General features: G+C 43.0%; 1 protein-coding gene across 1 annotated transcript in view; it reads left to right on the top strand.

Moving 5' to 3' along the window:
• Window positions 1–14,843, top strand: part of LOC139445829 (multiple epidermal growth factor-like domains protein 6) — a 31,881-nt gene extending 17,038 nt beyond the window's left edge. The window contains exons 12-21 of the mRNA XM_071227062.1: window positions 450–575; window positions 1,312–1,443; window positions 4,102–4,194; window positions 5,289–5,384; window positions 5,821–5,916; window positions 6,665–6,760; window positions 10,143–10,244; window positions 11,353–11,458; window positions 12,145–12,261; window positions 12,720–14,843. Coding sequence (XP_071083163.1) covers window positions 450–575; window positions 1,312–1,443; window positions 4,102–4,194; window positions 5,289–5,384; window positions 5,821–5,916; window positions 6,665–6,760; window positions 10,143–10,244; window positions 11,353–11,458; window positions 12,145–12,261; window positions 12,720–12,786 — 1,031 coding nt within the window. The 3' untranslated portion in view covers window positions 12,787–14,843. The remainder of the gene's footprint in view (window positions 1–449; window positions 576–1,311; window positions 1,444–4,101; window positions 4,195–5,288; window positions 5,385–5,820; window positions 5,917–6,664; window positions 6,761–10,142; window positions 10,245–11,352; window positions 11,459–12,144; window positions 12,262–12,719) is intronic.
• Window positions 14,844–15,934: the final 1,091 nt, after the last annotated feature.

The following is a 15,934-nucleotide window of genomic DNA, read 5'->3' as shown; positions in this document are numbered from 1 at the left end:
ATGCTATACAACATGTATATCCCAAAGTCTGCAGCAAATGTCAGTAAACAAGTTCAAATTGGAATCAAATATTTCATATTAATATGTGATGCCTTAGTCAAGGTGACTTGTAGTTTGCTGACAACAGGATCAATAAAGAGGAAGCGTCCTGAACGCTCAATTTTGCGTTATTGTGTTGAATGCAATGTTAAAATGCAATATCAAAACACCCGGAAATTAACAAAATTGTGACATGAACTTTAAAAAATCCCAATGTTGAACAAAACAGAAACATTATTCAAGGTTGGCCTGGCACGAGCACTTGGTGTGGAATCCTAGACACATCCCCGATATGTATCCCTGTAATCCGGGTTCAATCTGAGGACATCTCATCAGACTAATCACCCTTCAGATCTACCTTTGTTATGGAAGTTTAGGAGCTTGCATGTATGTAAGTCCTTGTGTTCCAGCCATTGTCAGCTGCAGAGACAAGAATGGCGGCTGTGAGCAGCTGTGCGAGGATCTGCCAGACGACAGGTTCAGATGTTCCTGTAGGTCTGGATTCACCCAGAACCCCAATGGCAGATCGTGCAATGGTGAGGTGGACCTCGGTATAGTGAGTGAGTGAGTGAGCGAGTGAGTATGGTTTTACGCCGCAATATTCCAGCAATATCACGGCGGGGGACACCAGAAATAGGCCTCGTATAATGAGGGTTGTGTGGGGAACTATTTGATAAACGACAGAAACGAACTACATTTATAACGAACATGCTTATAACGAACTGACGGATATAACGAACTGTTTTTTTTTGGTCCCGTCCATTTGCTCTATATATGCTGTAAATATGCTTATAACGAACTACGGTTATAACTAACTAAATTTAGTGGTCCCTTTGAGTTCGTTATAACCGCAGTTTACTGTAGATATATAAGTGAGCGTTAAATCGGTTGAGTCCATGGGACAACGAAGATCGAGTAAGTCAGAAAGTAGAGGGTTATACTGCGTTCAGTAGTGCTCTTGCAATATAAAGTTGGGGGTACCGAGAACGCCCGCTCACAAATTTTGGGGGAAATAGCGTAGGACATACAAACAGTTGTGTTCTCTATAGCATGGGGTTTGATTGTTTAACAAACAGGCAGATAGGGTGGTGTAGGGTTGAATGGTAATATGTAGTGAGTCAACGCGCCTGCTTAAATCGAGTTTGCGACTTCGCATTGGTGTTCAAGGTTGTGGTGGTGACACGTTTTATTCCGTGTATCCATCAATGAACATGTACATTCACTTGCCATATCACTCTCTATTCTTGTCACAATACATATCACTTCTTTCAGACATTGACGAGTGTGTGTCCGGCAACGCAGGCTGCGAACAGAAATGTATCAACACGCCTGGAAGTTTTGAATGCGCATGCCGGAAGGGCTATCAGATGCGCAAAAATAGAAATAACCTGAAGAAATGTGAACGTAAATATACACAGTGGTATTCCAATTTCGAAATATATACTCTGCAAAAAAAGAAACGCAAGAGTGATTTTAGATGGGTTTTTTTATATATCATATAAATAATCAACAGATGGTAATCGATTGTTCAAGATTGGCACACATCATTGTCATTGACCCAGGCTCCATAAGGCACACGTGGACTAGTAGATATCAAGCTGATGGTCTTCTGTTCTCAATATCTTGTATGGCCACCAAAACTGACTAGCATCGTGTCCCCATGGAAGCAATCAGATCTCGAATTGTGGCCTGGGGAATGTTCACCCACTCTGCCTGCAGAACTTGTGCTATTGGTCGGAGGTTCTGTGGTTGTTGCAGACGTGCTTGCAGTCGTTGATCCAAAACATCCCATCAATGTTCGATTGGGTTTAAATCTGGAGACCTGGAGGGCCATGGCAGGACCTGGATGTTGTGATTCCTGAAAAAGGCTGTCGGTCTTGCCATGTGAGGTCGGGCGTTGTCGTGTTGGAAAATTATATTCGTTTGTTGCATAATGAAAAGGACGTGTGGCCGAAGAATCTCATCCGTGTAACGTTGTGCCGTCAAATTCCCCAGAACTTGCAGCAAGTCTGTTCTTCGAGTGTAGGAGATGGCTGCCCACATCATCACACTACCAAGGCCAAATCTGTCTACTTCCTGTATGCAGTTTCGTGCATAACCTTCCCCGCAACACCTGTAAACACGACGCCTACCATCCGCCCGACGAAGCATAAAAACGTGACTCGTCACTGAACCAAACTTGTCTCCAAGGCAGTTATGGCCATTTTCTTTGACCTGAACACCGTCGATGTCGTAGCCGACGATGAAGGCCCGTCAAAACGACACCTCGAACTGGTCGTCAAGCGTGAATACCTTCAGCGCGTAAGCGGTTCCTCGCTGCCTGGGCTGATATCCTACGCAATCCTGGTATAGCCGTTGTTGTGGATGTGGCCTTGGTGGCTCTTCGCGTAAGTGACGTATCCGTATGAATCTGTCCTGTGCTCTAGTTATAAAACGTGGCCGACCGGATCTTGGAAGACCACTTGTTGTCCCGTGTGTCTGAGAAACTGCTCCACGGCCCTGTTATGTTGAAAAGCCTGGCTACAGCTGAAGAAGATTCTCCGGTTTGCAGTCTGCCAATGGCTTTGGGTTTCCGTCTGTCGTTGCAAGTTTTCGCTGTTCACTTGCTGTTGGCATGCAAATAATGTCGGCAACACTCTTGCATATGTGACGTCTTGCATAAACTTAGTGTTTGAATTAGTAATCTCGTGCAACGCGATGCCTTTTGACCGAGTATGATATTCACAATTTACAACATTAATGATTTAGTTTCTACAATCGCGTTACCTATTCTATTGACTAGATTTCCATAAAGAAAGTAGATAGACAAGGGTACATACCTGTAAAAATATATAAATCACATCAACATGAATTGATGAGTCGAGGAAGAGAGAATGTCTTCCCTCGACAATGGCGTGACATAAAGTGGCATTTGAAAGTGTCCACGTCACGCCCCAGGTATTAGCACGAGATACTGCTGGTAAGACAACCAGGAGTAAGATTGAGAGATGAAGCGTCCGTAAAATGAAACAGAGATAACTATTGGCAACTAACCCTAAATATATCCGGCGACACATATATTTACGATTTTACTGCTTTTGCGTTTCTTATTTTGCAGAGTATACATTTGTGGGAAGGTTAATGAACCGTACTATGCACTGTCTCAGCAATAAGTCGATTCCTTTGACATGTGTTTGTCACGGATCAGCTATACTATACTCTACTATACTTTTAGCACATGCTTATTTTATTAATTAATCACATTAACAAATAATTTTGAGATTTAAGTTGGCCAAGAGTGAATTGTAACTTGTGACTTAGAAATGCCACTTTTGCATCAAGAATTGACCTTTACCCCTTTTAATTATCTTATTATTTTGTGTTGTGTGTCTCTGGCGACATCTGATTGGATGTCCAAAACAAGGACAAAATGTGTGTCAGTTATGCTGTCTTATATCTTAAAAAGTATTTGATCGTTCGTCGTCTCTTTAATTACGACAAGCACCGTCGCCTCTTATGGCAAGCATGGCTTCTTGAAGACTCTTTCTAACCCGGATCTGTACGGGTCCGCAGCTAATGTGCCATGATCACACATGCAATACGTATTCACCATCAACGTCCATTGTTGCCCACTGATTACCGCCTTAGTCACGTCTCGTTTCACGACGACCTGGGATATTGAAGACAAGAGAACTGTTCCATTCCACCATCATAGTGCATGGCGAATCGTAACTTCCACACGTTTTTGGAACCAGATGGTGTGAGGAGATATATCCTTAAATGTGTATGTTGGGTATCAAGATCCGACTTGTCTTATTGCGTGTGACCATGTCCGACGACGTGGGGCGTGTAAATATCGACTGTGTGTATTGTTGCTCATGCCATCAACCACTGGTTTCCCCTGGTCCAGACTGCATTAACAGAATCGATTATACCGATCAGCATACGAGAGCATGGTCAGGCATGTATTCGCAAGAGTCATACTTGAGGACGATAAGTTTGACAAGTGATAATTTGTTTGATGACTTCAAAAGAATATTTGGTTAAAGTATGTATTCATCTTACGTCTTTCTTGTCACGCAGCAACATGTGACCCTCCATGTTCCAACTACGGACGCTGCTTGGCCCCGAACAAGTGTTTGTGTCCGGCAGGATATCCAGGACCCGGATGTTCGGGTGGGTGTGGCTCTAATAGATCCAGTTGGCGTCGTCATATTAAGTTCTTCAATAGCCATGTACTGTCATGTTATTTTCATCCTATGCTGATGTTACGTGTCGTTTCCTTAATTGGAACAAAGTGTTAAGTTGTTAACCCAGACACATTACGTAACAGAAACCAACAAACAGCCACCAAGTGGTATACAATCAACAAATGCGTTAAACGAATTCACTAGGTTTACAAATCAACACTAGTTACTGCACAGCAATTACATTTGCAGTGCACAATAGAGCGGTAGTACAATATTCAATGGCAGTATAAAATATGATGGCAGTGGTCAGTATCAGATACAAATATACAGTGGTGAAACGTGGTATACTTTACAGTGGTGAATACAAATTATATTCACCCAGCGACGATGGTGGTGAGGCTTCCATATTGGGCTAGGCAGGGAGTCAGGGGTGATCTTCACACGAAAGCTGGTCTTGATTTATTCTCAGATAAAAAATGTGTGATGAAATGTGTGAGAGATACGAGAGACACGCTCTTGTCCCTTATATCAAGTTTCACAAGCTACTGGAAATTTCTACACAGTGCTGTAAGGCTCTATACAAATGCTGGGCGAGACTCGCCGTTTCCGGAAGTTACCACACCACTTTAGCATCTAAATATAGTAACTTCTTGACGACTGCTTATTTTAAATAGTACTACAGTCTCACAAGCTACTGGAAATTTCTACACAGTGCTGTAAGGCTCTATACAATGCTGGGCGAGACTCGCCGTTTCCGGAAGTTACCACACCACTCTAGCATCTAAATATAGTAACTTCTTGACGACTGCTTATTCTAAATAGTACTACATTACTGACGACTAATCATTGTCCAAATACAATTACAGCGAGCTTCTACCGAATCTCAACAGAAACGATGTAACAGTTACAATCATTGTGCAACAATAAAACTCACTGCCATGTTACACTTAGACATGCTAACGTCGACTCATGTCTTGGAAAGTATAACACCAGTGTGAGTGAGTAAGTTAGTGGAACATAAATTCTGGTAAAGAGGCGCCTAACCCACCCACTCAATTTGTGTGTTCTCTTTTCTTCCAGCTATCTGCAGCCCCTCATGTAGTAACGGAGGGACGTGTCTCAGACGGAACCGTTGCGCGTGTCCCGCTGGCTGGGCTGGGAACAGCTGTTTGAGAGGTGGGAGATGTCGAAATTATTTTCTTCGTTTCGTTAAAATGGGATTACTATTTTTGTATAAACCGGAACTGGAACCGATGACTAGCACTGGTCCTGCAGTCCTTACCAAACTGGTAAATAGTTAAGGTATCATAATAAGGACAAGTAGAAACTTGCCATTTTTAATTGTTTTGCTATATGTTTTCATTATAAGGACTAGTGGACTAAAAGTGTTTGTTTCTATCGCTGTGTAGGGGAGACACTCACCCAGCTTAACACACTTCCGGGAACGGAACAGTGACAAGGGACCAGTTTAGTGTGGCGGGTGTTACCAGTAGGGCAGGGCATACTCGGGAACACCTGGTGTCATCGCTGATTTTCAGTTGTCCATTCAAGCGGATGGTCGAGACTAATTGTTCCCTGACGTTTACATTTTATTGTCTGTTTTTGGTTGCAGCTGTTTGTCGGATTCCGTGTCGGAACGGGGGGCGATGTGTGTCGCCCAACACGTGTCAGTGTTCATCAGGCTTCACTGGGGATCAGTGTCAGACACGTACGTATATATACCGATGACATATACTGTTGTCATAGTGCGAACATCATCAAAACAAGATCAATCTACCCAACTCTGTTAATTTGACACCATAACGTAATTTTGCTTGAATTACAGTTATGACTTCCGTTTGTAATATTTGTGATCATATACGACGTGAAGAGGTATATCCGGGTCAGGTTCAGTTTATCGTGGGTTCAAATCTCAGATACGCCCCGTTTTTGAACCATGGCTTGTGAGCACCGTATCTTTGTTGGCAGATTTCACCAAAGTGGTAAATTTTGCGACGGCTACACTTTATTGTGATTTCCTCCTACAGCAAACTGACACATCGTGGTATAACTGAAATACTGTTCAAAACAGCGTTGATTTGTGTCAGCTTTATGGTCAAACGTCCTTTAACCGGAAGTCAACCATTTTGGATTGACCAAAGTAGCCATTGCCCTCGGTCTGCCTGACTTTGCGATTTCTTCTCACAATGAGCGGACACGTCGTGATAGAAATAAAAAGAGTTTTAAGAGGCGTTAAACCCAACTCACTAATGTCACTTTGTGTCAGCTTCATGGTCACACGTCCTTCTACCGGAAGTCGGCCATTTTGGATTGGCCAAAGTAGCCATCGCCCTCGATCTGCCTCACTGTGCGCTTTCTTCTCACAATAAGCGGACACGTCGTGATAGAAATATAAGATTTGCGAGAGGCGTTAAACCCAACTCACTCAATCACCCTTGTATTGTGTGTGATTGCAGCCACCTGCTCTCCTGCCTGCGACAACGACGGGCGATGTATCCGAGTGAACGTGTGTCTGTGTAAGAAGGGATTCTCGGGACCCAGATGTCAAAACTGTAGGTCATGGTGAATAGACTCACTACATGTCAACACTAGGTCATGGTGAATAGTCTCAAAACATGTCAACACTAGGTCATGGTGAATAGTCTTACTTCATGTCAACACTTGGTCATGGTGAATAGTCTCACTACATGTCAACACTAGGTCGTGGTGAATAGACTCACTACATGTCAACACTTGGTCATGGTGAATAGTCTTACTACATGTCAACACTATGTCATGTTGAATAGTCTCACTACATGTCAACACTATGTCATGTTGAATAGTCTCACTACATGTCAACACTAGGTCATGTTGAATAGGCTCACTACATGTCAACACTAGATCATGGTGAATAGTCTCACTACATGTCAACACTAGGTCATGGTGAACAGTCTCACTACATGTCAACACTAGGTCATGGTGAACAGTCTCACTACATGTCAACACTAGGTCATGGTGAATAGCCTCACTACACGTCAACACTATGTCATGGTGAATAGTCTCACTACATGTCAACACTAGGTCATGATGAATAGTTTTCATGCTTACAATGTAAGTCATGGTGAATACACCAGGAAAAGGTCCGGGTAAGAATTTATCTTCAGCAACCAATGCTTGCCGTAAGAGACGATGCAATCGAACGGGTGGTCAGGCTTGCTGACTTGGTTGATTCATTCCCAATTGTGTAGACCGATGCTCATGATGTCAATTACTGGATATTCTGGTCCAGACTCGATTATTTACAGACCGCCGCACTCAGCAATATTCCAGCTATGTGCAGCTGTCTATAAGTAATCGAGTCTGGGCCAGACAATCCAGTGATTGACAACCTGAGCATCGATCTACGCAATTGTGATACGACGCATAGTCGCCTTTTACGGCAAGCATGGGTTGCTGAAGACCCATTCTACCCCGGATCTTGACGGGCCACATTGCTAGTCGTGGTATTAGATCCAGTCTGTGTAATAGTGAATAAGTTAAAATTTAACGTCGTTTTTCAGCCATATAGCGACGAGAACGAGAAGTTGATATATACAATTGAGTCACGAATACAAAGTTATATTTAAAAACAAATTTGTCAAACACATTTGGGCATAATAGGTCCATGTATTAAGATGCCTGCATCCCAAGTATTACATAGGAATGGATGCTCAACTCCATGTCATGTTTACTCTTTCTATATATAGATCCAGCCATGTTGCTTTAACGCCCCTGTATTTCTGAGCTTTGTGTTTTGTAGAACAATAATATGTATGGATTTCAAGTTCTGCATTGTTTATACTGATTCTGCTCCGACCGGTTGAAATCCATATACATTCGGTCTATGAACCACCGACAAATGCCTATCAAAGACCTGATCTCACATTACGTGATGGTTTCTGATTAAAGTCATTGAAACGTCTCAGGAATCCGAAAATATACCTGACGCCATTCAGATGTAAATACGCCAAACAATGGCTGAGCCGCTACGACTGTGGCTGCGTGGCTGCAGGGACATAACTGACCGCTCAATGTACTGGATTAATTACATAGCTTCTATTTGTAGCAACCGCCTGATGAAAAACTGAATTGCCGACCATGGCCTACAGTGAATATAGTTTACGCCGCTTTTAGCAATACAATAAACTACGGTTATAACGAACACGCTTATAACGAACTGACGGATATAACGAACTTACTTTTTAGTCCCGACTATGTGCTGTAGTTAAGCTGTATATGTGCTTATAACGAACTACGGTTATAACGAACTAAAAATAGTAGTCCCTTTGAGTTCGTTATAACCGTAGTTTACTGTATTCCAGCAATATCACGGCGGGGGACACCAGAAATGGGCTTCACACACTACCCGTATCGGGAATCGAACCTAGGTCTTCGGCGTGACGAACGAACGCTTTAACCACCAGGCTAACACACACACACACACACACACACACACACACACACATGGCGTACAGTCTTTGTATGCTTGATAACGGTACAAGAATCTTCATCGAATCGTCGCTATATGCAATAAACCATAAGTTATCCATAAGATTGTACGTTTTCTTACTTACATTTCAAAACATTTAAGGCTTAATCGAACATGCTCTTTCTATCAAGATTTCAAAGACTCATCGCTCAGAATTTGGTCACAATTCAAAAGGTTTTATGGTAGATATATGCAGGACATTTTTAAAATTTGATGTATCAGTGACAAACATTATGTCCAATACAATTCCTATTTTTGACTTACCTTATGTTCCCGTGTTTTTTTCAACACTTGACTTACCTTTGCATGTGTTTGTGACGGATTCCACCGGTAGGGCATCTTCCCGAGGCAAGAGAGTTAACTGACTTAAAAGGTCCAGTTTCCACCCTTGCCGAACTAGGTTGGAATACCTGGTCAAAACCTGCAATCGACCGAAATCTGATTGACAGTTTACGAACCAGATTTCGATTTCGTTGCGGGATTGTGATTGGACTATGCATAGACTCGTTAGTCCAGCCAAAATGTAACTCCATAGTACCAGTCTAGTTCGGCAAGGGTGGAAACTGGACTTTTATAGTCAGTTAACTCCCTTGCCTCGGGAAGATCCCGGTAGGGCAGAATACGCTCACATTTTCGCGAACACCTGGTATCAACATTATTGGACAGCGATTCTTAAACACATGCTCATGATATAGTCGGACTCCTACAACAGACTCTGTTTTTGGCAGATATTTCTTATGAATATGGAAAGGGTTTTTGTAGTTTTTATTTATGATCACAATAAAATAGTAAAGATACCACATGTTCACGTAAAGGTGACACCTGTACACCATGCAGAGTCAAGTCAAGTGTTCACCTGAAAGATTTGTTTGTTTGTTTGTTGTTTAACGCCGCACTCAGCAATATTGCAGCTACCTGACCACATGTCTGTAAATTATCGAGTCTGGACCAGAAAATCAGAGTGATTCTCACCTGAAAGAGTGAGTGAGTATAGTTTTACGCCGCTTTTAGCAATATTCCAGCAATATCACGGCAGGGGACACCAGATATGGGCTTCACACATTGTACCCATGTCAGGAATCGAACCCGGGTCTTTGGCGTGACGAGCGAACGCTTTAACCACTAAGCTACCCGACCGCCCATGTGGAGCAAGACAATGTAGGGACTATCATCGGGCATAAGTTTTGCCCCTAGGCTAAGTCGAACCCTTCTAGTTCGGACCACCTGTTAATCCGGGCACCTGGATGACGTAGTTACAATGTGTGACCTGGCACGGGCAGGTGCTCATGATATCAGCCATTACATGGGTTTATAGTCCAGGAATTGCAACCATGTAGAGCTGGAATATTGTTGACTGCGGCGTAACACAACAACTCACTTCCCAAGACATGTTTGTGACTTTAATATTGCCTTTTATCTTCATGAAGCCCGCCCGCGATGTCGGCCAGGCTGCAGAAATGGTGGGACATGTGTCGGCCTCAACAAGTGCACGTGTCGGCCTGGGTACAGTGGAAACCTATGCCAACGAGGTATGTCCTAACACTGTGGATGTATGCCATCGACGCCTCGTTCAAATACACGAGACATTGTAGGACATATTTACTTGTTGTAATGAGCTGTGCAGAGTTGCGTCCCTAAGAAAACGACCATTGCTACAGGGTCAAGAATAATGATTTTAAAGAATTTATTTTCGGGGACAATCTTTTTCCAAAAAGGCCCCAGGAGACAACACACCCCTCAAAGAATATCAAATGGTCCCCCATTCGCCCTGATTATTTTTCTAGGCTTTTCAGCACCATACCCATGCTCGTGGGTTTCACCGAATAGATTTGCCACCTGCTTCATTTCCTTGTGCTATCCTCCCACATCAAGTTGACAAGCCGTGGTATAACAGAAATGCGTTAAACACCACTCACTCACTCACCCTGATTCTGTTGAGTGTACACAGGGAGAATGTTTGTTTTGGCAACAGGAAGTGTATCTATGACGTTATATGACATTAATATTCGCAAACATCCTACCTTTGTTTGAACTATTCTTTATCAGAAATCTGAAGGGATGTAGCAATAATGCATCATTAAACCCCTATACCAGAATACCTCTGTATTGGACCCCTGAAGATCCGAGGTAGAACAGGTCTTCAGCAACCCATGCTTGCGTTAAAGTCGACTAACGGGATCGGCTTGTCAGGCTCGCTGACTTGGTTGTTGCATGTCATTGTATCCCAATTGCGTGGATCGATGCTGATGATGTTTATCACTGGATCGTCTGGTCCAGACTCGATTATTTACAGACCGCCGTCATATAGCTGGAATATTGCTGTGTGCGGCGTAAACAACAAACAAACAACAGTTTACAATATAAGATAAAGAAACGCACCAGTCAAGATTCGTTAGAATCAACATTTAAAGACCTCTCAGGTCAATGCGTTTATATTCCGATACGACTTTTTTGACTAGCTCTCTCAATAGCTTTATGAGCAACATCTGACCATCACCAGAGCAACACCTTCGAATGTAACATGTTATTGTGAACACAACGAACTACAATACAAGCCTTCGTCAGTAGTGAATTTTCTGTCTACTCAGCGTAACGCGCACTCTGCTTCTTTGTGTAATTTATTTATATGTATTTCAGCTCCCCGGGGAACTTGTCGCCCATCATGTCAAAATGGTGGCGTCTGTCTCCCTGGCAATAGGTGTCGGTGCCCGGATGGAACAAAAGGCTTCCGGTGTCAAGACAGGTACAGCTCGGGCTCTTGTGTTTTTAGCGTGACGATTTCATTGTGGGATAGACACCTCATGACGTCATGACATTACCTCCGACTAAGATCCGAGTAGAGAAAAGGTCTTCGGTTACCCATGCTTCTCGTTAGAGGCAACTATGCTTGTCGTAAGAGGCGACGAACGGGATCGAATGGTCAGGCTCGCTGACTTGGTTGATGCATGTCATCGTATCACATTTGAGTAGATCGAAACTCATGATGTCCATCACTGGATTGTCTGGTCCAGACTCGATTATTTACAGACCGCCATCAATATCTGGAATATTGCTTAGGGCGGCGCAATCGTTAATTTAGCACCGTGACACCCATCTTACGTACCCTTTCATTGTTCTTCCACAGACACTGCCCTATGTGACGTACCCCTTTACTATAATATACACAGACACTGCCCTATTATGACGTACCCCTTTACTATTATATACACGGACACTGCCCTATTGTGACGTACCCCTTTACTATTACATACACGGACACTGCCCTATTGTGACGTCCCCCCTTATTGTTTCCCAATAGACACTGCCCTATTGTGACGTACCCCTTTACTATTACATCAACAGGCACTGCCCTATTGTGACGTACCACTTTATTGTTCCTCCACAGGCACTGCCCTATTGTGACGTACCCCTTTACTATTACATCTACAGGCACTGCCCTATTGTGACGTATATGCAGAGTCTAAAGAGGGGGGTGAGGCAGTCTATGAGGGAGGCCTACACCGTCCCCTGTGGCAGGTTCGACTGGGACACGTGCACGTCATACAGGTAAGACAGCTGGTTCCACGGGTCAAGGTCATTTAAATTGGAGTGGTGTGTAGATGGTTGACCTGGTCAGCGGTATCGAAGGTGGCTTCGTGGTTGGATGCGACCATTGGAGATTGACTTGCCTCGAGATTTCTGAAACACAGTCGGTACAAACCCAAACAGGACAGTCTCATGTCGGGTACTGGTATTCAATTTGCTGTTCAGTGATTTGTGTTTTTTTCTGGTTTTATTTTCATAACAATGTTTTTTAGCATGTACAATGAAACCCCGATTGTCCGGAAACCGTCTCTTCTGGACACGGCTTGGGATTGTCTGTAAAACTGTTCCTTAATACCGAAGTCTGGACTATATAGCTGGGAAGGGCATAGTCTGGATTAACTGGGTTTCACTTACAATATGTTTTTACGTCATATGTTTTGTGTTTTTTTTTTCCTTAGAGACATGTTTTTCTTGTTCAGGATCGTCCAGAGGTTTGTGTACAAGACAACATTCAAGGTTGGATACAGAAGAAAGTGCAGAGAGTGATCACTGGGAACCACAACACACTACATACAGTGGAACCTCAGTAACCCGGACTCCAATACCTCCATATATCTCTATTACGGTGTATATTTTTGGTTCCGACAGAACCTGTTTCGACACTCAATCCTCGCTCGACATTTATATCGTGTACTTATGCTCGTGAAGGCTCAGTGACCGAATCGACTGAATTTGCTGTGCAGAGTTACGTTCCTTAGTCGTCCCAGTATCAGTTGATCGACGGTTCTATTCCCAGAATCGTCATTATAAACCTCGGTTTGTCAGCACAAACCCATGCTAGTTGGTTTCACCAGAGCGACAAACACTTTACACTGCATCCGATGGGGCTTCCTTCCATTACCGAACTACTCTTATAAGGGTCGTTAACCCAACACAAACACACATACTCTGCGGTCCCAAGGTCTCTGCGGTCTCTGCGGTCACACCATCCGCCCTTAACCTTAACCAGACTATGAACACTGCCTGTCAAAGACAAACATTATTACTCTGCAAGAAAAAGTAACACAAAAGTGATTTTAGATGTATATTATATATAATATGAAGAAACAACAGATGGTAATCGAGTGTTCAAAATTGGTACACATCATTGTCATTGACCCAGGTTCCATATGGCGCACTTGGAATAGAAGATTTTCAAAGTGCAAGTCATCTGTTCTCAATATCTTGTAAGGCCACCGTTAGAGTTCAAGACTGACTGGGATCGTGTTCCCATGGAAACATTCAGATCCCCCACCAAATCTGTTCTACCAGTGTAGGAGATGGCTGCCCACATCATTACACTACCACCTCCAAATCTACCACTTTCTGTATGCAGGTTCGTGCATAACGTTCCCTGCGACGCCTGTAAACAAGACGTCTACCACCCGCACGGCGCAGCATAAAAACGTGACTCGTCACTAAACCAAACTCTGACGCAGTTGTGGCCAGACGATGAGGGTCTGTCAAAATGACACCTCGAACTGGTTGTCTAGCGCGAATACCTCAACGTTCCCTCACTGTCTGGGCTGATATCCTACGCAATCCTGGTATTGCCGTGGTGGTCCTTTCACGTAAGTGACTTAGCCGTATGAACCTGTCCTTTTCTCAATTGCTTATACTTGGTCGATCTAGGAAGGTCCCGTGCACTCTCCTACCCAAAGTTCCTTGCGGCCGGCAGCCAGCCAGCATAGTACCTCTGCCACAGGCCATCGCCATGTGACGATTTGTCACATCTTTCACAGTCCATTCAAGAGTTTGCATATGCTGTCCATCCGTTTCATTTTTGACAAGCTTTCACACTGTGATAAACAAATATCTAAGAATGGTTACGGTTCATTTAGAAAGTATCCTAAAACGTGAAAATCTACTTGCTTTTGCGTAATTATCGTTTGTTTACATTGGTTGTACGGCTCCACGTGCTGTCATCGAAGCCCTACGGAGAGCTAGCGATACGGCTAATTTTATGTATAAATACATATTGTCATGCAACTCACTGTCGCAGTTGTGGTAGCATATCTATATAATTATGCAAAACAATATATAAAGCATATACCAAACAAGAGAAAAGTCCGGTCACGTGATATGCAAATTAGCCTGTGGCAGTGGTGTTATGCTGAGTCGCCACTGCGACGGAGTGTGGGTCCCGTGTTGTCCCATGTGTCTGATAACTGTTCCACATCATTGTAATGGTTGCATGGTGCTAGTGGAAAAAAAACTGGCTACAGCTAAACATGATTCTCCTGTTGGCTGTCAGTCGATGGCGTTGTTGCCTCAGGCCTCCGTCAGTATTTTTGTGGCATGTTTTCCCTGTTCTCTTGCTGTAAGATTCTGATGGCATGCTCATGAAAACCCAACGTTTTTTATAGCCCAACAAGTGACGTTGCACCTGCAAGTCATGTTGGTGTGTTTCGGCGCCAGGCTCTCGCGTGAATGTGTTTTTGCGATTTTTCTATCTTTTCACAAAATTTCTTTCCACACAAATCAATCCCAATCCATGCAGAAATGAGCAATTAATTTGTGGTATCAATATGGTATGGTTGTCGGATACACTGTGAGATATCTACTACTTTTGCATTTCTATTTTTTGGTAGAGTATATTATATCGCGTGGTTGATGGCAAAATGTTAATGTTCTGGGTCATATTGTAATTCTTACTGGGTGATTATTTGCTGGTGGCTTTTCATTACCAATACATTTAACCATAACAGCATAGGTTACAGCGCTTACAGCATATATATTTGTAATAAATAAAATATCAAAGCCATTCTGTGTTTGTTGGTGTGTGCATATCAGACTGATTATACGCCAAAACAACCCTCAGTGACCGCCTCCGTGATAGAACGGAAAGTCCAAGGTTCGATCCCTGGCCTTGTCGTACCAAAAGACGTTAAAAGATGGTATTTGTTGTTACCCTGTCTGGGGCTCGGCATTAAGGGGCTAAAACTGGGACTGGAGTATTCATGTCAAACTGGGGCATGGTTTGTCAGTGAGCTACCACTATAAATCGGCATCAGTCCGGACTAGTACAAGCAGCCACACACGCACGCACGCACGCACACACGCACGCACGCACACACACCTGCATGTACGTCGCTATAGAAGTGCAATAATCTTGGACGCGACGTTAGACCCAATTTCACGTCACCTCAGTTCAAACATTGTTAATCCTGAAACCGTACAACCGGACCTTTGCAGTTGGAGCGTCTTTTTTCGTGATTAATGGTTCGTTAATCTGGACATTTGACAAGATATATTGATCTGACATTTTACATGATATATCGATCTGATATTTGACATGATATATCGATCTGACATTTGACAGGATATATCGATCTGATATTTGACATGATATATTGATCTGACATTTGACATGTATATCGATCAGATATTTGACATGATATATCGATCTGATATTTGACATGATATATCGATCTGACATTTGACATGATATATCGATCAGATATTTGACATGATATATCGATCTGATATTTGACATGATATATCGATCAGATATTTGACATGATATATCGATCTGATATTTGACATGATATATCGATCTGATATTTGTGATATATCGATCTGTCATTTGACATGATATACGCCTCTGATATTTGACATGATATATCGATCTGATACATGTGTTTATCCATGTCTC

Source organism: Haliotis cracherodii, unplaced genomic scaffold, assembly GCF_022045235.1.
Source record: "Haliotis cracherodii isolate W230 unplaced genomic scaffold, xgHalCrac1.p SCAF_10, whole genome shotgun sequence".
NCBI classification, from domain to species: Eukaryota; Metazoa; Mollusca; class Gastropoda; order Lepetellida; family Haliotidae; genus Haliotis; species Haliotis cracherodii.
The sequence above is the reverse complement of the archived record's forward strand: the minus strand, read 5'-3'. Positions and strand labels throughout refer to the sequence as shown.